Consider the following 26,439-nt stretch of genomic DNA (forward strand, 5'->3'; position numbering starts at 1 on the left):
ACACACACACACACACACACACACACACAAACAGACGACTTGGATAAGCGGCGGTGTTTCTCTGGAATCGGCGCCGGGTAATTTGTTGTTTCCTTTCTCGAGCCAAGTGAAGGACTGCAAGACATAAAAGTGGATGACATCAGGGCGCAGCACGGATAATAGGGTGTTAGCAAACACACTGAGAGGGAGAGAGAGAGGGAGAGAGAGGGAGAATGTGTTGCAGTAAGAGGGGTCTATATTGGCGATGTGAATTGGCAGTGAAGCATTCTGGGGCTTCGTGTTACAGGCCTTATAAGGCCCAGGGCCCCTGTGCCTCTGCTCGCTCCGGCTATTCTTAGTCTGTCTGTCCCTCACCCTCAGCAACCCTGCAGGCAAGAGACTCTTCTCCATCTTAAGACTAAGTTTTATATTGATTTTTGAGAGTTTGCACTTTTCCAGAGTTGAGGTTTGTAGAGAAAGTTGTTGATTAGAGGAGAAGGAGCTTCAGGTTTTTTGGGGGGCATGTCTGAGCTTGGTTCTTCTGTACACAAATGTGTTCCTGTGTTCATGTATGTGTGTGTGTGTGTGTGTCTCAGAGGTTCCACAGCACCTGACCCACCCACCAACCCACCAACCCCAGGGTGTTTGTCCTGAGAGCTAGGAGCAGACAGGGAGAGACGGTCTTGAATCCAGGGCTGACGGAGGATTTGCCGACTTGGTCAAAAGGATAGCAGCGGAGGACGTAGAGCAAGGGCACAGCAAGCAGGAAGAGAAACCACACGGCCACCGGGAGTCGTTGTCAGGGGGAGTGTTGACGTTTGACCGAAGATGAGTACGTACACAGTGACTCTGAACGGCACTGCTCCATGGGGCTTCAGACTACAGGGGGGGAAGGACTTCAACATGCCCCTCACCATCTCCAGGGTAAGGACGGAGTCAGATTTGTTGTGACAAAGCAACTAACAAACAAACACAAAAGCAACAAGCAGTGTGACATTGACAATTTAACTCACAAACAATGGTGCAATAATAATCTGCTGTGACAAAACAATTCGTGGGAAGTGTCACAAATGACAAAAATGACAAAATCAGGGATTCCAGCACAGACTATGCCAAACTGATATCAGACTGAAAAGAAAAACAACGTAAATATGCACAATATTACAAACCTCATACCTAAATTATCCCTTTAACTATGATTTGTTTTTCTTGATCACATTTTCCTTCTTGAATATCAGCGTATAACTAATTTTGGTGGCTTGCAGGTGAAAAGATGCATCGGTGTATCATAAAAAACTAAGTATGTTGAAAAGCTCATGTTTTTATTCAAGTCTAGGTGCCATCTTACAACTGTAATTGCATTTAAATGATTTCAAGTGCAAGTGGTTAATTAACAGACCCTGACACTGTAAAATATAGTCACTCAAACAATTATATGCAACTTAGATTACATTTTTCAAAACAAAAACTGTCCCAGTTCTGAACATATTTCCCTGTTTGGACAAATGAATGTTGCATGTTATCACCTTCATCGAGTGCAGGTGCATATGCGTGTAATGTGTGTGTGTGTGTGTGTGTGTGTGTGTGTGTGTGTGTGTGTGTGTGTGTGTGTGTGTGTGTGTGTGTGTGTGTGTGTGTGTGTGTGTGTCTGAGCAGTGGCTGTGCAGAGGTTATGTAATGTTGCTTGACATGATGATGATGACAGGGAGCCTCAGATAATCTCCAGAGAGATTTGTAGAATAGAGCAGCCGAAGAGACGGGAATACCTTTTCCTGGAGTTGCTGCCGCATTAGTTAACTTTGGCTGTTGCAGTAAAAAAAAAAAAATTAGAAAAATGGGTAAAATACAAAACACACTTACTCCCTCCCCCCCATTTAAGTTGAAATTCAAGATACAGAAGAAGAACGACTTTTTCGCTCCGAGGAGTCAAATTACCAATCCCTGAAGAAGATTATTGACAGTATTAAGACTGATTGGGTTATTTCAACCAAAAAATCAGAAAATTTGGGAAAATAAAGAGTCGCTCTACAAATAACAACAGAAGATTAGTTTTAAGTTCTGCAACAGGGGGCCTCTCTCTCTCCCTCCCTCTCTCTCTTTCTGGCAGGACTGCTGGTGTATTTACAGCGTTTCCTTTAAATAGCATTGCAGGAGAGGTGGATGGATGGAGAGGGGTAGGAATTGGACAGGAAGGCAGCGAGGTGAGCGGGGAAGCTAATGGCGGCTTGTGTTACCTTTCGTAAGCTTTACTTTTCGCTTAAAGTCAGTTTCGGTTTCAGCCTCTGGATCCACTCCTGAGGGGGGCATGGGGGCGTCACTGTGGAGGAACAGATGGATGGAGGGATGGCAGAGGAGAAAGGAAAGGGAGGAAGTTAGATGTTGTTGGGTTTTAACTCTGCTCCCTCACACACCTCCACCCTCTGAGTCCTGATTGATGCTCGGCTGCTGATCAGTCATTTGTATTGATTCACAGCTCCAGACGTATGTTGGTCTATCGTTGGTTCCAGTCTATGGGCGACCAATGGGGGTGACACTGTATCGTTGGATTTATGAGGTCATGATGGGCTCCGGCAGGTTAACATAAAACACTGCAGCTTGACATGTCAAGTCCGGATGTCTTTACAGTTTGACGTAAAGCCGCAGCGGTTTGAATTTCAGCCTAGATTTGCCAAGACCTAAGAAAGGAAAGTGGAATGAAGGCAGCGGATTCCTCAGATCTTGTTAGTCAAGTGGAGTCGTCAGCTGTTAAATATGTGACGGGCCAAACTGGTTTGCTGCCGAACAGTCAGTCATAGTATAAATTGGGAAAACCTGCCAATATACAGTAGTACCCCTAATCCAAACTTCCTTAACATGTGTTACCAATGTCATTCCAGTCTATTTACATTCTCCCATGAGGCCGAGATGTTTCCAAATGACTAAGAGCAGCTCTCTGCTCTTGGTTCGCTTCTGTCATGAGCTTGTGCACGTGGAAAGAGTGAGAAAATAACCAGGCTTAGTCTATTTCTATCGACTTAGCTAATGCATTTGAACAAACTGAATTAGCATATAGTATAAAACACGCAAAAAACAATTCACTCAAACTCCAAAACTCTCCAACATCTTCGTTCTGTTTGTTCTCTGGAATATTTGAAGTATTTGAGATGTACGTAACATGCATGACAGAGCTGGCTGGGCGCTATCATGTGTCCACATATGTATCTACATGTGTGTTTGATGACACTGAGCCGTGCAGAAATAGGTCCCCCCCGCCTGCTGTCCCCTCGCCTTTCTACCATAACACACAGAAACACACTCATACACGCATGACGACTGGAATTCACATACTAAAGCAGGAAAATGTGCAAAAGACAAACACAAAGAGGAAAATGTTTGACAAGAACAACGTTATAGGACAAGAAAAGTAGAAATGAGGGACACAGAGTAATGTGGCTTTAAAACGAGGAGCACTGTACTTATTGTAAACAGACAACAGAATCAAGGAAGTTGTGTATGAATAACAGCAGCAGGTGTGATGTGTGTGTGTGTGTGTGTGTGTGTGTGTGTGTGTGTGTGTGTGTGTGTGTGTGTGTGTGTGTGTGTGTGTGTGTGTGTGTGTGTGTGTGTGTGTGTGTGTGTGTTTGGGGACTGGTCAATCACAGTGAAGCCGCCGGCATCAACAGCATTGCTTATTTTTAACTCTTTAACAAGTCGACTGTAAGCCTAGACCCACCAGTGTATGCATCGGGGGCCCCTGAGCTCAGTTAAACCCCCTGTCTGTGTAGTTTAAACACTTAAGTCTGCTTTTGTAGCACAGCCAGACAAATATGTGTTAAACCGAAGGTCAATAGATGAATGACAACAGAAAAGGAGTGTTGGGGATGTGTCTTTATAAAACTGAAAAAGAAGTGCGAGGTGAGGGTTCACGTAAACTCCAAAGTGTTTCTTGGATTTCACCATTACAGTTTGATTCAGTGACCCAGCAGTGCTTTTATTTCTCCCACTCTCCTCAGCCTGCTTTATCCTGCTGCACTGGATCCTCACGTTTTTACATAGGCGTCGTTAATTCCAACGTTAGATTTAAGATAATTCTGTCCTGCACCGCTCACGTCTCTTTCAATAGAAATCCTGTTGATTCTCTGCTCATTCGCGACCATGATGAAGAGCCTTGTGTGCTGCTGTGGAGACTCGTTTGACTCTCAGATAAAATGCAGCTCCACACTGTCCCTCAGACTAATGAAGAGATTCTTATCCAGCCTCTTTATCTGCAGATCGGATGGATTCGTTTATTTTGCCTCATTAGCTTTTCTCCTCTCTCCCTTTGAGCCTTATTTACTGAGCAGTTACATTCAATGCGTAAATGCTATGTGGACTGAGGCATGACTTCAGCGAGGAAATCACACATTAGCTGAGCTGTAAAGCTATTTAGATTTGAGGGTGTGAGGCAAAAATTAACAACTTCTTTTCATTTTGATTTTCACCAAAGCTCTTTCAGCGTGCACAAATATTTGCTCACTCTGTAACATGTGTCTGTGTAAACGTCACATCTTTTTCCGTTTGGCTTGTGTGTTTGCTGAGGAATCTGTGTCAGTGCTCCCCTGTGTGACTTGCCCTGTTGACCTCCTCCATAGATAACCCCCGGCAGCAAGGCGGCTGGTGGCAGCCTGGCCCAGGGCGACATCATCTCAGCCATCGATGGCGGGAGCACTGACGGGATGACGCACCTGGAGGCCCAGAACAAGATCAAGTCTGCCAACTCCAAACTGGCCCTCACCATGCAGAAGTAAACAACTACCACACGTACATTAAAACACATGACACACGCACACTTTAGCAGATGATGCAGAAAGAACATCCAAGGTACTGGAGCTGGAAAGAATTTGACAGGGGGAAGCATTTTAGGTTAAAGTGTTAAAAATAGACACACATGCTGCTTCAGACAGACACATGCAATTGCTCTGCATTGAATAATTTGTGTCTGTTTTGTTAAATTAACTTTTTAAAACCAAATCTACTCCCTCATCAAGAATATGTGAATATGCAAATACATTTCTATTTACAAGTGTCACTGCGGGACACATTCATTTTCCCTGTACGTGCACAGGAGGAGTCGAGTTTCCAGTCCACATACTGGTCCAGGATTGGCTCCTGAACTATTTGCGATGTCGCAAAATCTTACTTACATACTTGTGTCAAACTGGAACTTAACGTGAGGACAGAAAAACAAATGAATGTGCAATTAAACATTCTGCAACCAGTGAGAAAGACTGAAGACTGAGAATAACAAAAGACATATGACTGGAGGGATACTTTAGAATTTTTCTTTTTTTAAATGCATATGAATAAAGATATTTTTAACGGCTATATTTTTTGCTGTCTTATCAACAGATCAAGACGCCCTGCACCGGTTCCCACAGCAACTCCAAGAATGGACTCGCCTATGCCAGTCATCCCCCACCAGAAGGTATAAAAACCCACAATGCCCAAAAATATACACATGTATACACATAAAATTTAAAAGTTATTCATGCAAACATAAAGTGTTTCTCTGCACAAATGTACATCAATGTACACCTGTCTGTCTGTTTTGTGCTCTTGTCCTTTGTGAGAATCTGTTCATGTCTTTAATGATGCCATCAGGCAGTGCGCCGCTGCCCTCTGGTGTTAAGTATTCACAGTGCACCTGCAGGGAGTCCTGTGCAGAGGTCAGAGGTCAGCAAACACCAATCACATGACAGGAAAATTAAGACAAAACAAGCTGCTCCCTCATTTAGATTTAAAGCTTTGTTTTTGTATGCCTCACTGGATGTGTTCCCATCTTTTTTTAAAGACTTAGAAAAGATGGAGGAAGAGATCAGGCCTAAACATTTTGATGAAGTTCAAATTTAAATCTCAGTGTCCGATGACATTTTCCAGGATAAAAATCCCTCAGAGTGGGATTACCCCAAAAAAGATCCCGACCTCCTCTTGACCCCGGTCAAAGCCCCTGCCTCCTCCGCAGCAGCTGCCGGATCTACACCGAGCCAGCGGGGGCAGTACAATTGCCCAATTGGCCTCTACTCTCCGGAGACTGTCAAAGAAATGATGCTGATGCAGGGCAAGTTAGGAGAGGGGCCGGCGCCCGCCCTGGGAGTTCCATCGTTTGGGTAGGTCACCAAAGAGATGATTAACCTCCAGTCACGTCACACTGAGGGGAGACGATTACACTCCTGCAGGAATCCCCCTAAAAACGACACACCCACAAACTAATGTGTTGTAATGTTTCACTCTAGAGGAGTCCTTGTTTAACCTCACATTAACAGGACCGTGATGAGAAAAACGTACTCAGAACTTTCCGTCGCCGTCCCGGCCTTCATTCCTCTCTCATGTGGCACTATTCCGGGAGCGTACACACAAACATACCTGGCCTACATCCAGGTAACGGAATAGCAGGAGATCAGTCTACAGGGTCATCAGAGGATTTTGATCCCAGGCAGATCGGAGACACTGAACTAAAGGTCATGTCTCCTCAGCAACCCGATGAAATGTCCCGGACGCTGTCCAAACCAGAGGTCAAGTGGTCAGTTTTGGTTTTGGTTTCTTCGCTTATTGTAAATGGTGGAAACTCATCTACTCATTTCTCATTTCTAAAGAAGTCTTTTGCTGTTTCCCTTCCCTTGATTTCCATTTTTGAAGCTTTCTCCTCTTGGTGGGAGCGCTTGTTTGCATTTTGCCTGGGAAACTTTTTTTTTCTGGGTTGAAATAGCTTTTGAGGTCACAGGAAGGAGATGATTTCTAATTAAGGTGTGAGGTAAAAGTAAACTCGTGGATACTTTGGGACCTGCAGCCAAAGTCAAAGATCCTAGTGCCCCATGTGATGTATTCAACTATTTTGACTTACTAACTATAAAAAACCCATTCAGATTAGCACACATTTTGTAGAAAATCTAATCTCATAGAACTTTTTGACTCATTCCTATAGGTCCATTGGTTTCTCTCAAAGTTTGTCTTAAAATGCATCACAAATATTAAGTTTGATTTTTAAAACAGCAGGGCACTGTAGTTTTCAGCAAACATTATTCAAACTTGATAAATAGACCATTTGTTGGGGACTATTTTCAGCTGTGGAGTAATTTGGTGCTGTAGGGAGACTGACTCAAAATAACGCACAATTAATGCCCATATTTATCATTCATCATACAGGCACTTGGTAATAGTCTCTTTGTTGGAAACTTTTAAAGGGCAGGCACTTTTCCATTGAGCAAAGTCTTCGGTGATGTTGTTTGCTCTTTTTGAAGAATTACTGGAATAAACATAGACTGAATATAAAGATGTAAAACATGACTGCTCACCACCTGGTGGCTGGCTGCCGTATAGATCATAAACCCCTCCTCGTCCATGTTAGTGGATTGAAATAGATATTCAAAGTTCCCAGTTCTTATCACACTGATGCTCAAGTGTTCATTTTCCCAGTAAGTTTGATTTTAATTTGTTATTTGATGCCATAGAAATGGGGAGAAATGTCAGGATTGACAGCTGACACTGACTCATGTTTGGTCGAGTGTGTATATCGTGGGACTTCTCTGTCGTGGCTGAATTTCTTAGTAGTGGGAGTAAATGGAGATGAGATCAGACTTGTTTCACTGTATCTTTGCTTGGGCCAAATGACTGTGACCTTTAACTGAGCTGCATGTTGCATTGTCGGGAGTGCAGAGGGCGTCACATTGTGGCCACTGTTCAGGCAACTCTCCTCAGAGCGACGGTGTGAGTTCATAACCCGCTGAGGTTAATTAAGGGTGTAAGCTGCTCGGCCTCTGACATATCACATCCAGATATCACTCTCCACTAATGGGTTTTCCCTCTGGAGCCGAGCTGCTTTACAGTAACGGCCAACGATAAGTCAGGTGTCAGGAAACGTGCTCCAGACTGACTGCAGGGCTATGACGGCAGTACCCTGCCAGTAGCCCCACATCACCGGGTATATAGAGACTTTGACTCCCCTGGCACACACACACACACACACACACACACACACACACACACACACACACACACACACACACACACACACACACACACACACACACACACACACACACACACACACACACAGGAGAGAGCAGCTGTTGCACATGGTCATGGAATGCTCGACTCCGGTTACACACCATCATCCCGAATCCCCTGAATGCCTTTTTTCCAAACTTAAGATACCCTGAGATATGAGGTGTTGCTGAGCCTGATCCACTTTACCCACTGTGCCCTGAACACATATCTCAGCACCGTGTAGAGAAACACAACATCACATGCAGGCTATAGCCTCTGTTCCACCAGCTCATGTTCTTCAATGCTGCAAAGTCTCTTTCGACATTTCTGTCATCGGTCCACGTGAAAAAAAGAATCGCTGCCATCTCCAATTAAAAAACTAATATTGAATCAACCACATTATTTATATAATTATTATTTATTATTTCAAAGATCAATCATTTTCTAAACAAACGAGCGAGTCTTCCTGTTAAAAACGGCTCTGTTCCATTTATTTATCCTAAATGAAACGGGATTTTCTTGATTCTGTCACAGAACCTGGATGTTCTAGTTTCACTTCGGCACCTCGGTCATTCCTGCAGTGACACTGAACAGATTTACTGACAGACACAAGTGAGTTTGTGTTAATGTGAGATGTTATTTCATCTTAAAGTGCAAGTTTGAAACTAGTGAACGTACTACAGTGGTAGATGAAAAAGTTTAGATAGGGTTAGGGTTATCAAACTATGATTTTTTTGCATTGTAACAACAAGAAATTTGTGATTTAATAGGTGGAAACACATGTAAAAGTTGTGTCATTTCATAACTTAAATTCAACTGGATTTTGAATTTTAACAGTGATTAAAAGTTGAAAATCCTTTGCATACATCAGTGTTACACGTGCTGCTTTAAAGACACCGCTTCTATTTCCACCTCCACCTCGTCTGCATTTAACGGCAGCAGTTCTGACATCAGTGGTTCAGGTGGTTTGTGTTGTGTTTGTGCGGTTGCGTGTATTCTTGGTCTGTTCTGTGCTAAATGTGTCTCCACGACTGTCATGTGATTGAGGCACTTCTGCCCTTGTCACTCACTCCCGACGATGGCAGGGGAAGCTGGGAAATATCCCAGCGATGACAAACGGCTGCTATTCTGACCTGCACATGGGATTTGCAGGATAGCGCTGTTGCTCGGACGGCTTCCCACAAACACACATGGTGCCATTGTTATCCCCAAAATGCCACTGGTGATTCATTGCATTCTCTCCCTCTCTCTCTCTCTCTCTGTCTGTCTCTTTCTGTCTGTCTCTCTCTCTGGTGTGTTTCAGGTTATCGCAAACACAGCTGCAAAGTCAGTACTCTCATGTCTCTCCTGTGCATGAAGTATACTGCGTTTAGACAGAGATCTGTGACTCTGGTGTGGAGTGAAGTTGTGTCGAACATGGATTCATGTGTGTGGAGCTTCAGTGCAACTTTAATAGCTTATTGAATGTGCGGGTCTTTTTTTTTTTACGGCAGGTAACATGACCTTGCAGCCTGAAAAGTAGAGACATGTTATCAACAGCATCTGGTCCCCAGAAGTGGAAAGTTATTTTTAAAAAGTACATATACTCATGTACTCAACTACTTTGCCATTACTGTACTTGAGTAACTCTTCTTTCACAATATTTCAATCATTCATTTATTTGTAGCTGTAAATGGTAATTTGACTGTATTTATTAGCACTTTTCCAATCAAACCTTTTTACAGTATAAGTCCCGTTCACACATTCATACAGTACTTCTATACGCAGTATTTTTTCCATCACATTGTATCAGGCTTAGTGTTTTGCCCAAGGACGCTTCAGGGATTGATACCCCGACCTTCTGGTTAAGGGAGACCCTGCTTAACCTCCTCAGCCACATCCGCCGGAGTCGTACAATTCTCTGTATCGATATAGATTTCAAGAAACTTACTTTGTGAAATACAATTTACATTAACACAGTTTAAAAGAGCCAAAAGAACTAGTTTTAGTTTTAATACTCGATCTTAGTCTTTATTATAGTCTCCTAAATATTTCAATGCTAAATCCAATTAAGTTTTCCACCTCTGCTGGTCCTCTCAATCTTTCATATTCATTTCTGGGAATATGAACCGATTCACAGTTTATCACTGTGAATAAATGCATGAGCGGAAGTGTGTAGCTGTAAAACATCATCTGCAGTGTGTGTGTGTGTGTGTGTGTGTGTGTGCGACAGATTTTAATCTATGCTGTGGTCCTGTCGGTTTGGCCACGCTGTTGTCGTGATACATCAGCATGTTGTGTTTTCTTTGGATTTGAGTGTCAGCCTTATCGTTGTATTGAAAGTTTGTATATTGTCATTAGTGAGACAAAAAAGTTGTTTAGTTGCAAGTTGATGGTCTTTGTCCCAATTTAGTAGCGCTTACCAAACCCCCATAAACCCCTCTACTGTTGTTTTACGACGCGCTGACCCAGTTTCCTGTCCTCACTTTGCTGCTTTCTCTGTCCTTCCTTTCCTCTCAAATTCCCATCTACCCCACCCCGACTGTTAACCTCTCCACTTCACCCCCACACCTGAAACCTCCTGTCCGACCCACTGACCTTGAACTCACCCCTCCGCTCCGACACCGACAGTGTGGCGTACACTCCCAGCTTCAACCCCATCGCACTGAAAGACTCTGCCCTGTCCACCCACAAGCCCATTGAGGTGAGGGGTCCAGGCGGAAAGGCCACCATCGTGCACGCCCAGTACAACACACCTATCAGCATGTACTCACAGGACGCCATCATGGACGCCATCGCAGGGCAGTCGCAGGCCAAGGGACACGACGGGTGAGGTCGCACAACCCAACTAATTCCCTCTTTAATATGCTCACACACCTGACTTCACATCACACTGATCGAGAAAGTGCCAAGAAATTAAAAGATCGGTTCACCCAAACTACAATTTGCATTTGCAGATAGTGTTTGAATTTTGTGTCGAGATTTTATCCTTCTCTAAGACATGCGTCTCCTCTTCAAATGTAATTATAAAAGAAAAGTCTTTTATGGAAACTTACAGCTTTAAAATTTTCCAAGTACTAGAGAAAGAACATTTTTGGTAGAGAAGTTACAGTGGCATACGATGATTGCACAAGTATTTATACTGTATTTGTGCTTATATATAAGGAGAAAGGCAGGTATAATGTACAATATGACATAAATACAAGGGTATATATAAGGGTTTGTATACACATTTTATATAAATAGGTATAAATTCCCAATAAGTGACATACATAGCATGGAAATAATATATATAATATAAAGATGATATATGTTACAAAGAAAAAACATGTACTTTTATATATATTATATATATATTAAATGGGACATGGATGGGACAAGATGTTTTTGAGACATTGTACATTATGCTCATAAAAGTAAAACTATAAATATAATATCAATATTAATTCAAACTGTAGGGCATAATATAAATCCTCAGTGTATTAAAGTATCCAGGGGAGTCACATGTTACTGTATTCAGGAACAGAGAGGATAGAAAACTTTGAAATGAAAAAGTGTTTCCTAAAAAAGTTTCCTTTGTCTTCAAATTTGGGTGAACCGACCCTTTAAGGTAGTTTGCTTGAAAAGCCCAGACAGAAATCAGTAGGTCTTAAACGTTAACGCTGCTACAACCTGGATGTCCGCTGTACTGTACGTATGGCCGGGCTTTTTCCCTGTTGTCCCTGTTTGTGCCCCGTACTCCTGTTCCTTTTCCTTTCACCCACTTTCCTCTGCTCATTCCATCCACAAACAAAACAACCAACCCCACCTGTGCTGTCGTCCACCCATCCCTCCCCATCTCTCCTCCCCGGTCGCGACCTCAGTGAGGAGGCGGGCTCCCCCCTGGCGTAAGTACAGCAGCGTTCCTTCTCCATCCTGCCTCTCCTCATACATGTGTCCTCTTTGTCTCCTGATTTCATAACAGCTTGTGCATTGCTCACATGAACTAACAGCCCACTGAAAAGTCCCACAGCATCTATTTATCGATTCTAAATGTGTTTTATGTTTTGATTCATATCTGTCCCTGAGGTATTGTGTGTCAAAGCAAAACGTTTGATGGATGAACTCACTAACCACAGGCCGTCATGGACTCTTTGTGTATGTGCAAGTACTCAGAGGAACTTTGGTCAGAGTGTGAGAGTGTGAGATGAGTTTGGGGTTATTTTTGAGTCCAGCTCTAAAAAAGAAAAAGCCTCAAAGCCTAAAGGACCCTGATGGGATTTCATGGCATGGGAATGTTCTGAGTATCAAATCACGGGTTTATAAACGACTACCGCCCGATCAGAAGTGACTGACTTTTCTAACAGTGTCGCACGGTGTTGTTTCATTTTAACAAACCTGCACATCTTATGTGACAGTAAAGCCACTATAGAATTTGAAAATAAATTAGGATTTGAAAATGCGTGATATTGGCACTCCCTTGTGGTAGTTAAAAAAAAGGCACCATGGTTGTTTAATTTAAAAAATGCATAATCACACCTGAAAGTCCTCCATTGGTTAAATGTCTTGTTTGCTGCAGGGATGTAAGGGTGCACTCCAGGGTGCGTCGGCACACTGTGACATCACTGTTGGGTGTGATTATAGACTGTATATCAAGATGGACGACATGACAGCTCCCCAAAAATGAAGCCAAGGCATCCATATTGTCACCTGGCTGCAGTGCAGGTCATAAATCCCGCCTCTGCCATGTTAGTGGAAGGGACAAGGACCTCAAAAAAACAAGTTCACATCAGAAGAATCTTATCTCAAAGATTTCAGGTAGCTTTTATCACACTGATGTTTGTCAAGTGTTACATTTTTCTGGTTAGTTAAACGTCATTGACTGACAGCTAAGACTGACTCTTATCTGGCACAACACAAGATGGCAGCGTTCGTATCCAGAATATTTTGGCTTCATTTATAGATAGTGGGAGGAAGTGGAGACGTGTCATCTATCTCTATATCCAGTCTCTGGGTGTGATCCTAAATGTTTTGTCAGAGGTGCATCAGACATGAACCTTGAAACTACTGTTTAATGTTTATAAAGAGTTTGACTTACAATATGAAACCGTGTTTTTTTGGTATCTTAGAAAATGCTTAATTCTCTATAATGGTATCAACTTTTGAATTCTCACAATTTGAGTGTGAATATAATATAATCCCTGCTTGCAGATAATATACTATAGATGATCATGGGCATTTATACGTTTTCCGAGCTTTAACGGCCTCTCAACCCTGCAGTGGGGCTCTACCCGTCAAGGACCCTGTGGTAGACTGTGCATCCCCGGTGTACCAGGCAGTGATCAGGCCAGGAGAGATGAACCAGGATATGGCTGAATGGGCTCGTCGCGCTGCCAACCTGCAGTCCAAGAGCTTCAGAATGCTGGCCCACATCACTGGCACTGAATACCGTCAGTACACTGACTGCTTCCTCTTTTCTTTATCACTCATTCCATCTTTACTTTCTCTAGTGACCTTCTTAATACTCATCTCGGCAAATCCTCCATTCTTCTTCAGACTGAGTTATCGTCCCATTAGTTGGCACTTAACAACCTTCTCTCTCCATACAGTGCAAGACCCAGATGAGGAAGCCCTGCAGAGGTCGAGGTAAGGAGGAGTTATTACATTTCTTTTACAGACAGATGCACTTCAGATCAATATGCATTTTTCTTTAGTGGATAAATAACGCCTGCTTCATGAATAGAAGAAGTCTACATTTTGAGAAATGTGCTTGTTTGCTCTTCGTTAGATGAGAAAATGAATTCCACTCCCATGTCTGTGCAGTAAATTTTAAACTAAAACAATTCCCTCTTATGTTCACGTGACAAAGCCCTCTAGTGACCATAGGAATTATGACACGTGAAAAAGAGGAAGTTAGGTGACTTTCTTTTATAGCGAAATATTAGACTTAAACTCTGGAGGTTGCTTTGCCGCTATTCTTAATGCTAAACTAAGCTAAGCTATTAAACTATTGGCCGATTTTTGGCAGCATCCTCATCCGGGGTATTTTACCTTAATTTCTGAATAGTGAGAGGAAGTGGAGACAACTTTATAAAAAGACTATTTTCTGTACAGACATGAGAGTGGCATCCATCTTCTTGTTGATATCCCATTTGGAAGGAAAGAATCGTACTCCATTGTTTAGTTTTTGTATTAAATTGAAAAACATCCCTGTCACCACATGTAAGAGTCTTTTCCTTCCTTCCTCACCTTCAGAGACAAGTTTGAGTCAGAGGTGAAAGGGCCTCGCTTTGCGAAGCTGAAGAACTGGCACAACGGACTATCTGCACAGATCCTCAACGTCCAGGAATAAAGAGGCGCAGGAGAGAAAAGAGAGAGAAAAAGAGAAAGAGAGAGAAACAGAGGGGAGGAGGACATGTAAAGGAGGACATGGACAACAGCACAGGAGATAACAGGAAGAGGGGATTAATTACAGAGGGAAAAAAGGAGCAGGAGGAGGAGACTCCTCAGCGATGTGAGATAGTGTATTGTAGACTAGATTAGTAGAATGTGAGATAATAACTGTTAGTGTGAGAATGCTATGCGTTCATAAGCACAGTATTACCTGTCAAATGTATCTGTCCGCTGCTAAGACCTGATCTCGCATTTGGGTTTTTATTTTTCTTTGTTTCCTGTTTGTTTTGGGTTCTGTCTCTCTTACGTGACAGGTAAATTGTACAAAAAATAACAATTATTCAAGTGAACACGCAGAACTGATGATGTTTCTTTTACGCCCCCAGTACACAAACTGCTTGTGAGTTGTAACACTTATCAGCGTGCTTGTTGAGAAATCACGAATACAGGATGGAGGAGAACACACACGTAGACGTTTATCTATATGCATAAAATACAGTATTTAAAAAACGTGCACTCAAAAAATGTACTGATATCAATGTGAATAAATTTTTTCTTAAAACTCTACAGCTGAGTGAACTACGGAAATGATTGTGTCACTCTGGAGGCATGGTGCGTTTTCAATTCCTGTCATTTTGTGTTTTGTCTTTGCAAAGCGTAGCATCACTCAGAAAGAGCATCTAACAGCGTGTAACTGGATAATGTGATTGTACACTAGCTGGTGGCAGTGACACAGTTATGGTGGCAGCACTGAAAAAGACTCAAATAGCATTGGTGCTGCATTCTCAAAGTTTGTTTTCACTTAAATAAATGTGTGACGATTTAATGATAGATAGACATTCTTCTTCTGAGGGTTTCATTCATTTTCACGACAACAAACCCAAAATCCCAAATCCCCAAAGCTTTTTAAGGTAACATGTTTGCGAGCACTTTCCACATCCAGCAGACACAAGGCAACATTAGCCTTCATTTCAAGTCATATTGTGCACTTTCAAACATCAAAAAATCACGAACCTTTAATTCTGTCTTAGTTCTCCACCATCTACTGAGAGGAAAATAATTGTTTTATCTGTTTGACCTGGTTAGCTTGAAGTAGGTTATTCTCTAACTTTGCCAACATTTATGAAAGTTTTTGACTGAAAACAGTTGCCTGCTGCAGCCAGGAAGGATGAGAGTATAGGGATCGGAAATCAAATCAATGAGCAGAGAGATGCTCTGTAAAAGTGAGGGAAACAGCAAAGTCAATAGATAGTTCTGCAAGGGTTTGCCACAACTAGCACTGGTTTTCACACTGTACATGGACATTTGGTCCGGTTAATATAAATATATGGATTAGTTCAGATTTAAGTAATCAAATGAGGATATCAGACTGAACTAAGATATTTCACATCCTTGATTCCTGACTCCTTGCCAACTTGACTTAAAGGTTCAGTGTGTAGAATTTAGTGACATCTAGTGGTGAAGTTGCATGTTGCAGCTGAATACCCCTCACCTCGCCCTCTCCTTCCAAACATGAAAAAAAAAACATGGCGGCCTCTGTAGAGAGGACCCGCCCCTAAATATAAATTATATAAATATGAAGGGCTCATTCTAGGGTAATGAAAAACAATTCGTACAGTTTAGATGAAACACACAAGTGAAAACATCACTTGGATTATTTTGTATTCATTTTCTGCAAATAGATTCTTTTCACCTAAATCTTAGACACTGGACATTCAAAGCAATGACAGGACAACAGCTACAAATGAAAAGCATTCAAGTGCAGGCCCATTTTGAGGGTCGTTCAAACACTCTGCAAACTCTTTGACTTGTCATCCGAAAAGTTTAAAGACGGCTCTTCGGGTGATTTATTTGATCATTAAAAATCAGGATTATCTTTTATAAGGAACCCATCAGTGCAGCCATAATGCTGCGTCACGATGCCACATTTCTCTTGACCATGAGAGGGCAGTATGATTCTGCACATTTAAGCAGCCAGAAGACCAGACATCCTCCCTGCAACAGCAAGGTTCAGTGGGTTCCAGATAAATCACTTTACTCTCTGCACTTTGATTTTATCAGGCACCAAAAACACAAGTGCCTAGACTGCTATTACACAGCAGCAGATTATATATTTTTGCCCACAGTTATTTCTCTCCGCGTGCCACATTTTATTTAAAGAGCACTATTTATATATATATATATATATTTAAAAAAAGGAGCTGTGGTGATATCAATAGCATCACCATGATTGCTGTGCCGCTGAGTCGGCATGTTTTGCAGGAATGGGACCATGAGGAGGAGGAGGAGGAGGAAGAGGAGAAAGGCACTTGTGACTCATTCAGGTTGAGATGACAAAGCAATTTCTCTTCTCTCCCAACAACAGAAATGGCAGCAGGTGCTTTCTTTGTCTCTCTTAACTCAGTACAGAGGGAGTTCATGATATTATATCCCCAAATCTGCATAATACATAAACAAAGTCGTGCATACAATAAATAAATACAATTTATTTCTATGCGTAATATATATATATATCTTTTTTTAAAGGTTAGCTTCAGTAATCACATCTTTTGGACAAGCTGTGTTAAATGCAATCACAGATTTCATGTCAAAACCATATGATGTGAAAAAAAAATCCTCTTCATCGCCAGTGCTAAAGCCCTGCCGGTTATGTAACAGTTCTCACAAGCTCAGCATCCAGAAAGGTGTGTCCAGAGTGACATGCCAATCAAAAAATATGCAAACAGCGTGCCGGAGTCTGAGTGAGAATCATCAGGAGAAAGAGATGGATGGGAAGGAGAGGGATGGCTGAGGGGCGGGGCTGCAGCATGACTTGAAAATGCTGCAGCATCCGGCCATCCCTCCTCTTCCTCCTCCTCCTCCTCCTCCTCTCTCCATCTCGTGCGTACCCGTCGTTTCCTCCACCCTCTCTCTCTCAGTCTGCGTGCTGTAGCTCTGCTGTACAGTCCTCTCAAACCGTCTGTTGTGCAGCACCAAAGGGAGGAGGAGCCACCGGCACACGCATACATACTCACTCACGCAGACCAACACTCTCCTGACATCCCTCCTGCACATCCACTGTAAGCACCAGTCAGCCAGCCAGGCCCGTTTGGAGAAGGGGAGCCCAGCCGTCTCATCACCCAAGATGGATGTACTGATGAAGGGGTTCTCCATGGCCAAGGAGGGAGTGGTGGCCGCCGCAGAGAAGACCAAAGCAGGCATGGAGGAGGCAGCAGCCAAGACCAAGGAAGGGGTGATGTATGTAGGTAGGTAACATGTCCTATCGGTTAGTTTTAACTCATTTCTTTGTGTGTGGTGGCACCGTGTGTTTCCTGAGGTGGAGTCCCATGGGTGTCCATGTCTGGGACACTCGTGAGAGGTGAGTGGAGAAGAGGGAGGAGCAGGAGGAGCAGAGAGAAAAAAGGAGCAAACGAGTGAGCAGAGGCAGGATCCTGCTGCAGGACTGGTGCAGGGCAGAGGGTGGGGGTGTGAACGAGTGAGGGATGGACAGAGTGATGGAGAGGGGGGTTTAGATGGAGAGAGAGATGATAATAAAAGTTGTAACCGGGCAGCAGGGACGGTAACTGGTGGAGGACTGGTTTGTCTTGGGATGGGAAGAATAAAAGAGAAAGAGTAAAAGATAGGCGGAAGGAGGGATGCTGCAGGATTTCAGGATGTCACTGCCTCAGGCTTTTATCACCGTCCTGGTTTATGCACACTCAGTGGTTGGTGGAGCGGTTTGCAGAGGATGAAGTCCCCAGAGACTCCATTTCTGTGCCTTTTTAAAATTTTAAGAGCTGACCTACATGTACATTGCTCCAGTACATTTTTGTGGTACATTGAACATTCATTTTTAAAAATAATGTATAAATTCACAATAAAAATGCACGTATACGAGGACAGGACATGTTAAGTCAAAGAAATTGAATTAGTACTTTTTCAAAGATGCTTCAGACGCCGTGTGGCCCGCTGCACGTCCCTGCACGTTTACGTTAGCTGTAGCAGCAACTGCGTCACATCTCAAGGTTACCCCGAGAATCAGGCTTTTAGGCCGCCTTAGAGGGGAGGGGGGGAGGGGGGTGTAAAAGTAAGAAGGCGGGTGAGGAGTTTGTGGACGTCTACGTCAGTCCACCTCTCCTGCACTCCCATCCACTGTCATGCAGCAAAATCTTAATGGGGATGAGGAAAATTGGAAATTGCATCCATGCAAGAGTCAATGTCACGATCTAAAATAGTGAGGAAGGGGGAGAGAGGGAGGTGAAGCAGACAGGGCAAGGATCACTTGAGCACTGCAGCATTTGGCCCATGCAACCCCCACCCCACCATGAAAGAAAATATATCCAAAGGATTCGCCAGTGCACGCCGCTCTGATGACTAACCACCTTCCTCCCCCAGAGCTCTTTAAACAACCCCCCATCTCCAACCACCCATCCCAGGGAAAAAAGGGAAGATGGAGAGATGCAGGGGGAAGAGACAGAGAGAGAAAAAATGGAGAAAGAGAGAGAGAGAGAGAAGGGAGGGGTGTTATGTCAGACGCGAAGATTTGTGCCTCTGGTCTCGTGCATGGCTCCCTGGATGAACAGATGGAGGGACAGACAGAGAGGGACAGGTGACGTGCAGCAATGGAGGGATGATGGAGGAGGAGGAGGTGGAATGAAAATGACGCCTTGATGTTTCCAGGGAGTGCAGGGTGGTGCCGAGCTCAGGTAAAGGAGAGGAGGGAGGAGAGGACGGGTAGAGGAGGAACAAGTGAACAAGGGAGGAAAAAGAAAATGGAAATGCAGATCACAGGAGGTGGGAAAAGAGAAAAGAGGGATCGCTGATATGATCACTGGAGGGAAGATGGTCGATAAAGCAGCGTATCTGCCTGCAGCAGACTGCAGACGTCAGCATGTGAATGTGGGAACACTGTATCGAGGTCGGCACGCTCGCTCTCACACGCAGGCCCAAACCTGGACACACAGCACAATGTACTAGTTTATTGGGCTATTTTTTAAAGATTCAATATGTATTTCCTATGTTTTATTAATCAGAATCAAAAAAATTTTTTTTTTAATGAAATGATAAATTGCACCTTAAAGAACTGATTTTCCTTCACAATAATATGTAAGAAAAAAGGTTATAGGTGCTAATTTTCTGCGCAGACACTCAAAAATGGCTTCAGTAATTTTACAGCAAAGGATTTGTGCTTGGAAAGGATCCATCAACCTTTTTTCCCTACGTCATAGGTGTCACCTCTTCCTTTATATCTATGCATATGTAGAAAATGTTGGTGTGTACACATATGGATATCTCAGTGCATATATTAAATATTCTATGTTGCTGCAAATATACTGATATGATAATTCATTAATCACAGGTCACTTGCCACAGCACAAATCCTCCATATGAAAATAACCATATTTTTGTCAATTGAATACATTATTTCATCATAGGAAAAAGCATTCACACACTCTAATCCGTGCAATCTTCCTTTATCGCGGCAGCTTTTCATCGGGATTATGATTTATTATCAGGATTATTTAAAAATGCTTTCTTGTTCATACACAGCAGGGTCCTGTAGTGGAATTGCATCCTTTTTTTTGCACAGAAAAAATATCGGTTTCCTTCCAAACACTTCAAACCCTCTCCCATAGATCACAGTTTGTTCCTTGTGATGGTGGAAGACGGATCACCACAGGCTCTCATACACAAGTGCAAGTGACACTCACAGGGCTCCCTCTGTTGGCTGAGAGAAAGAAGCTGTGTCATTGCAGTGTGTGTGTGTGTGTGTGTGTGTGTGTGTGTGTGTGTGTGTGTGTGCGTGTGTGTGTCGGGGCTGTGCTGCAGTGCTGCTCAGTGCTCAGGCACGTGGCTCATGTACCACGGGGAATGTGCAGAGAGATGGAGGGAAGCAGCAGCCACACACAGAGAGGACGAATGGATGCAGGAAACAGTAAATGGCAGCATGTGCATCCGTGTGAAAAGCACAAAGACACAACAGTGTGTGCGCATTTCACTCTGCAGATTTATCTTCTATCTCCTTCCTTCGTTTCTGCCTTCAAGCCATTATTCCCTTTCATCATTTACAGCAGATATTTCTCTCTTCCTATCCCTCACTCAGGCAGATTATATAACCACGATTTAATCTGCTCCAGATCATACTATAATCAGCATAGGATTGCTGAGCAGGGAGAGAAAAACACAGAGATGCCATTCCAATTAAAATATCTCCATTAAAATACAAACTGAGGGAAAATGTATGAGTCCAAGCAGACGAATAAAAAAAAAAGAACAAGTTCACTTTAAACAAGCAGGAAAGCACGTCCGTAAAAGTAGGTCTCTAAATGTATTTTTAGAAAGAGTAATGGATACTGCTAACACGACACTCTCGGGACGGTTCTGCAGCCAGCAGCAGCAGAGAAGGGCTTTTAAAGATAACAAAACATATTTGGGTTAGCACATAATTTAAAGTTCTGTGATCATTCATGTGACTTTGTTGAAAATTTAATAATGTTCTTATAAAAATAAAAGAATAACCTGTTAATGTCATCAACAACATCACTTTATTACACAGACACGATATCTAACGTGGGCATTGTGATGTTCTGCATTCATGTGATGAGTTTTTTCTGTTCTCATTACTACGTCAATAATCAATATATGTATTACATCATCGGTCGGGTCACAGTTTAATTCCGTAATTGATCAAAATCATGGACATTTCACTGATTAAAAGACCCAAAATAAATGATCTTTCACAAAATAAATAATACATTGACAGAAACTTTAGAATTAAGAAATATAAAATATGTTGTTTCCATGTTACGTGCCTATAATGAAGGTTGTGTGCATGAAGGTGATTGTAATCTCTCTCTTTGACCCACAGGCAATAAGACAAAGGAGGGAGTTGTGTCATCAGTAAACACAGGTGAGAAATGTTGTGTATGTGTGTCGTCCCATTTATGAACTCGTTATTCTACAGGTGATACCTACCTGAAAAATATATTTGCTCAGGGTGAAACCAGTGTTTAGATCCGGTGTTTCCTCAACTCCTGCAGCAAAGAGGAGAACAGCAGTAGCATGTCATCGAGGCTTTTGCTGAAAAGCTGGAGACAGTCTGTGGAAATACTGGATAGTACAGCACAGGAGCCTCCACTCTGCTTATTATTTGATGAGACAGTCCCAGATGTTTCTGTAAAAAAGCTCAGGGAAACATCTGTGTGCTGCTCTTTGGCAGAGGTGGAAGTTAACCAGACCGTGAGCAAAACAACCAGTTACTCTGAATTGTTGTAAAACGGAAAAATATGAAAATGTATAAAATATAAAATGAGAATATATAATATGAATTTAAAATATACTTTAAAAATAGACTTCAAAACGGCTGCGTTAAAGCATAAATTTCACATTTGTGTTATGGCTGTTTAAGCATGTTTTGTAGCGTGGGCCTGTAATGGGCCCCCTGCGGCCATTGGGGGGGAAATACCCACTTTAATTATGTCACCTAAATAGATAGGGAGCACCAAGGTTACACACCTAAAGGCTCATGTATGCGGCCTTTACGTACGGAAAGAGACATCGTCCGTTTGTGTGTGTGTGTGTGTGTGTGTGTGTCACTACTAACCGTCCTCTATTCTTCCTACCAGTGGCCAACAGGACCGTGGACCAGACCAACATTGTGGGAGACGCAGCGGTTGCCGGGACCAACGAGGTGTCACAGGCGGGTGTGGAGGGCGTAGAGAACGTCGCCGCATCAACCGGGTTGATCAACCAGGTCAGTAACCATGGCAACATTGGGTGAAACCAATTGGCTTCAACAGGTTTAGGTCATTTGCCACCAGTAGCACCATAAGAGAGCATGAAGACTTTTTTAAAATCAAATTATGATGTTTTGATATTTTCATCTATTTTGAATAAATACATTATTGCTTATCTACTAGTATTTTTTTTTAAATCTTTGATTAATTGATTAATGTTGAAACATTAAAAGAATAGAGAAAAATGCAGATTTAATTTTTTTTAAGTTTAAAGTGTCATCTTTAAAATCCTCTTTCTATTTAAATCCTAAATATATTCTACATAAAAGGTCATTTATATCTAACTCTTTATATATTTGCACTTTATTCATAATTTTCTTTTGTTTTCAGTCATGATTAAATTTAGGATTTTTAAAATTCTGTCTAAAAGATTGGTCAATGTAATTTGCACGATTATGATTTGAAGACTTGTCAAACCTGTTAGATGTATGAGCATCTAACGTTTGTGTGTTTGTGTTTCATGCACGTCTTTGTGGCAGTGTTTCTGTGTTTCTGTGTTTCTGTGTTTTGCGTGTCACGTGTCTGTGTCGCTGTCGTTCTCACGTTTTTTCTCGTCTATGCTGTTTGTGTCTCATCTGTGTTTTCCTGATAGGAGGAGCCTGTATACGAGGTGCCTATTGGACAGAGCAATGTGGGGGTCATAGGTCGTCCCCGGGGTGGGCTCGGGTGAAGGAGAGACAAAGAGGGGAAACTCTGCATGCTTCACGCACAGAGTTATCAGTTTATTAGGCTCACCTATACAATGTAATGTAATGAGTCAGACCACCGTTTTGAGGTGGGATTTGTTGCACTGGATTTGTTGCTTTGGTTTGCATTAAATTGTACAGGTGTACCTAAAAAACTGGTAATCCAGTGTATATTAGATAATAACAGCCCACAACAGACTGGGTGAGCGTCAAGAGAGGAGAGTAGAAAGAGCTCAAACACAAATACCTGCAGGGTTTTGGCTTCGGACAAAAGCTTTCACTGAATTACAGTATAAAAGCATGAAAATACAACACAATATCTAACAACTTCCTTATTTTGCGATCACTTTCTTCTGACCTCTCAGACGCTTGCTCATTCACGTGGTTTAGGCAACGATAAACACTAAAATTGCTCATTTCTAACCATGTAGCTCCTTCATGTAGTCCCAAGTGCAGAATTCATGGATCTTCCTCATTCATTCAGTAGCTTCATGCACCGCTCAGGCTGAACCAGCCCTGTGTGCCTAGAGCCTGGCAGGTGGAGGTTTCCTTTCACTCTTACATTGTTGTAAATCTCTAATCAACTAACTGACACCCCCTGGAAAGTGTTTTAAGCATGACAATAAAGAGTTATTGAGTCAACCGGACAGCATGGTTCCTGTATCTGCTTCGTTAGATCACATCTGGTGAAAAAACAAAAGCTAGACAGGTGGTCGATAGTGCTTTTGGCCCTCCGCCCTGCCCATCGCCTCATTCTTTTCATCGTCACAGAAGAGCCTCCACCTCTCTTTTGTGTCTAATTTATCATTCTCCTACTTCTTCCTGTCCTACAGGGAGAATATGGAGGGATGGAGCAGGGCCGCGAAGGAGGAGAGGTAAGGAAACAAGTCAGGCCGCTGCTGGAATTTAAACAGAGCGGCTTATGAATACGCAGCAGCTCAGTCAGATCAAATTAAAGGTGGCGTGTGCGGCTAAGTGCAGCATTAGTACTGCACTTAACTTGAACGTGACTAATATTTCACTTCTACTACATTTCCAGGGGAAACATTGTAGTTTTTAACAACATTCACTTCATGTGACAGTTGTGGTTAGTTTGCAGATTAATAAGCAAAATTATGATTCATTAAAATGAAATCAATTGCCACAGATGAACACATCTGAAATGCAACAAGGGATCCCAGGTTGTAAAAGCAGCAAATAAACGCAAATAGCTTATACTTGAGAAAAAGTACTCCAAAATTGTACTTGAGTAAATGTACTTGTAAAATGATCTTGATGTGTAATACCTGTGCCCATTACTTTTACGATGTGATGCAACTTTTAATCTTTTCTTTCTTTCCTTTCTTCCAGGGGTATTAGTTGTCTTCAGGACCCCCCCACCCGCCTCCCGTCTTCTCCAGCAGCCCCCCCGGCCCCCCTCGCCTCGCAGACTCCAGATGTTCGACATATTTTTTTGTGACTCTACGGAACCAAAATCAACTAAAACAGACTCTTCCAGATGCCGCACCTCAGCCCCTGTATCCACCCCTCACACCCCTCCTCCTCCCACACACCCCTGCCTCCCCACCCCATCCCACCCCCTCCACCCTCTGACCCCTGCAGCCTGTAGCTTCTACTCCACTGCCCGTCTTACCCCCCCTTACTCACCTGTGTGTTAGTGTCGTCCTGATATGAGCCCTGATGTTGTTACTGCCCCCCCACGCCTACAAACCTATAGGGAAACCTCACACACAAACACACACACACATACCAACACGTACACACACACAAACAAAAAGAGACACACTTTCATTAAACACATGCATGAAACACACACACAGTGCATACCATCAACGCCAGCACAGACGCACACGCTGACCAGATCAGTGTCATCCGTCAGAAATGAAATCGTGGTTGTGAGAATCCACTCAGGCCTCTGCACTGCAGTCCACAGCAGTAACTGATGACTGAGGCAGGATGTGAGCTGCTGTTTGTGTGCCTGCGTATCCAAAGCTTATATTCTATATATATAGTATATATATTCATGTGTGTGTGCATGTGCAGCTGTGGCATATGAAACAAAATACAATAAATCTCCGGACGCTTGTGCAGGGAATCGTGCGTTGATGGCGGATCTCGTTCTGTTGTGTGTGTGTGTGTGCAGTAGTTAGTTAGCCCCGGTAGACTGCATGAAGAGATTTTTGTAGAACGACTCGTCACGTGTTGAAACTGTAGAGTAGCAGCTGTTTCCGTGTGGCTTTGTATGGCTTAAGTGTGTGTCTCGCCTCGACGTGTAGAAACAGGGTTATTAACAGTGTCGTTCACCTGAAAACAACGCACAGGGCTTATTCTTCTAATCGATGTTAAATATTCACATACAAGCTGCAATCGATAACTGATGGTTTGATCCGATTTGACTGACAGGGGCATCTCTCTGCAAACAACCATATTTGAATAATAAATTATAATTGGCGATTGGAAATCCTGAATATCTTCCTATTTTCTGTCCCAATCCAGCCCAGTGTTTCCCATTTGAAATAACCAGTATTGCTCCAACTTAGGCAAACAAAATGATGTGTCCATATTTATATGTTCAAGCCAATTAGTGGATATCAAAGTTTCCAAATGCACCAGGGTGAATTCGGGGGAAAATGTGCAGGAAAATGCTGCAAAAACCATTTAGAACAAAGTCTTGGGTTTGAATGTTTCTTTCATTGTAAAGATAGAGTCAGGTCAGGATGAACTTGGATTTAGGGGGAAATTAAAATGGAAAATATGGGGTTTAAAATGTGTTTTCAGGGGAAAATGAGCAGTTGATTTCTGATTATCATGTAGTTGCTTTTTGGTGTTTGTGAAACTGGCTTGCATGTCAAAGAGGAAAAGTGAGCAGCCTGGATGTCATTCAGATTTCTGTGATGAAAACAATCACTCAATAAAAGGGAATCGGTCCAATGAGAGCGCAGGATGAGGGTTTGTGTTTTCACTGTAGTTCAGCTTTGTGTGTAGTTCTGTGTACAGCTTGAATTCTGGGATGTGTAGTGGATTTTTAGGGGTAGTTTTAATTTTAACACTAACTGGTGTTGTGACCAGCTCGACTGTCTCAGCCAATCAGGCGATTCCCTCCTCTCGTCACAGTGTAACGCCACCTTCCACTGCTCGTCTGTGTGTGCGCGTCAGTATGCACTGTATGTGTGTGCGTATATGTGTGTGTTAACGTAGAACGGTTTCAGCCAGCAATGTGTGTGTATGTGTGTTTCTGGAGCAGGTGTGTGTTTTTACTTTGAGGCCAATGGAAACTGATGACTGCATGTTGCCTTATTAAGCAATCTGACATTCACACACACAGACCATACACTTCAACACACTAACATGTACACACACACACTGTCTAAACAACACCCCCCGCCCCCCAACACACACACAAATACACACACCATGTTTAAGTTGGCATCAAAGCAGACTCGCTGATTTTATAAACAGTACCAGTGAAATTAAAAATGTTTTGTTGAAATCCAGCTACAGTGTGGAGAGTTTATTGAAGAGGTGCCTGAATGAAAATATAAGGTTTTATCACATTATTATCACATAGTCGGGGCCAGATTATCTCGCTAAGGGGCCACAGAACAAAACTGAGCTACCAGTCCCAGACAAAGATGTTTGTTTGCTTT

The 26,439-nt window shown here is 42.7% G+C and overlaps 2 protein-coding genes across 4 annotated transcripts; both read left to right on the forward strand.

Annotated features, from left to right (window-relative positions):
• Positions 1-286: 286 nt before the first annotated feature.
• Positions 287-14,898, forward strand: ldb3b (LIM domain binding 3b). Of its 3 annotated transcripts, XM_035146239.2 has the most exons (10): positions 287-445; positions 576-903; positions 4,590-4,741; positions 5,347-5,422; positions 9,284-9,306; positions 10,591-10,788; positions 11,823-11,846; positions 13,219-13,388; positions 13,548-13,584; positions 14,194-14,898. In XM_035146239.2, the coding sequence occupies exons 2-10, from the start codon at positions 808-810 to the stop codon at positions 14,288-14,290; spliced, it is 873 nt and encodes a 290-aa protein (XP_035002130.1). In that variant the 5' UTR covers positions 287-445; positions 576-807; the 3' UTR covers positions 14,291-14,898. The 3 variants fall into 3 exon arrangements, with proteins under 3 accessions (XP_035002130.1, XP_035002133.1, XP_035002131.1); XM_035146242.2 differs by lacking the exon at positions 11,823-11,846; XM_035146240.2 differs by lacking the exons at positions 9,284-9,306; positions 10,591-10,788; positions 11,823-11,846 and adding an exon at positions 5,875-6,104.
• Positions 14,899-17,196: 2,298 nt separating this feature from the next.
• Positions 17,197-26,286, forward strand: sncgb (synuclein, gamma b (breast cancer-specific protein 1)). The gene is made up of 5 exons (XM_035145168.2): positions 17,197-17,576; positions 21,179-21,220; positions 21,936-22,063; positions 23,626-23,667; positions 24,143-26,286. Exons 1-5 carry the CDS (start codon positions 17,456-17,458, stop codon positions 24,149-24,151), a joined length of 342 nt encoding a protein of 113 aa, XP_035001059.1. The 5' UTR covers positions 17,197-17,455; the 3' UTR covers positions 24,152-26,286.
• The last annotated feature ends 153 nt before the right edge of the window (positions 26,287-26,439 follow it).

The sequence above is a fragment of the Hippoglossus stenolepis genome, chromosome 21 (assembly GCF_022539355.2).
Source record: "Hippoglossus stenolepis isolate QCI-W04-F060 chromosome 21, HSTE1.2, whole genome shotgun sequence".
NCBI classification, from domain to species: domain Eukaryota; kingdom Metazoa; phylum Chordata; class Actinopteri; order Pleuronectiformes; family Pleuronectidae; genus Hippoglossus; species Hippoglossus stenolepis.

Bases quoted from the DNA above. Each gene is read 5' to 3' on its own strand.
- sncgb (XM_035145168.2), top strand. From the start codon at position 17,456: ATGGATGTACTGATGAAGGGGTTCTCCATGGCCAAGGAGGGAGTGGTG. The intron at 21,221-21,935 runs GTGAGAAATGTT...TCTTCCTACCAG, and splicing joins TGTGTCATCAGTAAACACAG to TGGCCAACAGGACCGTGGAC. The intron at 22,064-23,625 runs GTCAGTAACCAT...CCTGTCCTACAG, and splicing joins CAACCGGGTTGATCAACCAG to GGAGAATATGGAGGGATGGA.
- ldb3b (XM_035146239.2), top strand. From the start codon at position 808: ATGAGTACGTACACAGTGACTCTGAACGGCACTGCTCCATGGGGCTTC. The intron at 904-4,589 runs GTAAGGACGGAG...CCTCCTCCATAG, and splicing joins TGCCCCTCACCATCTCCAGG to ATAACCCCCGGCAGCAAGGC. The intron at 11,847-13,218 runs GTAAGTACAGCA...TCAACCCTGCAG, and splicing joins GAGGCGGGCTCCCCCCTGGC to TGGGGCTCTACCCGTCAAGG.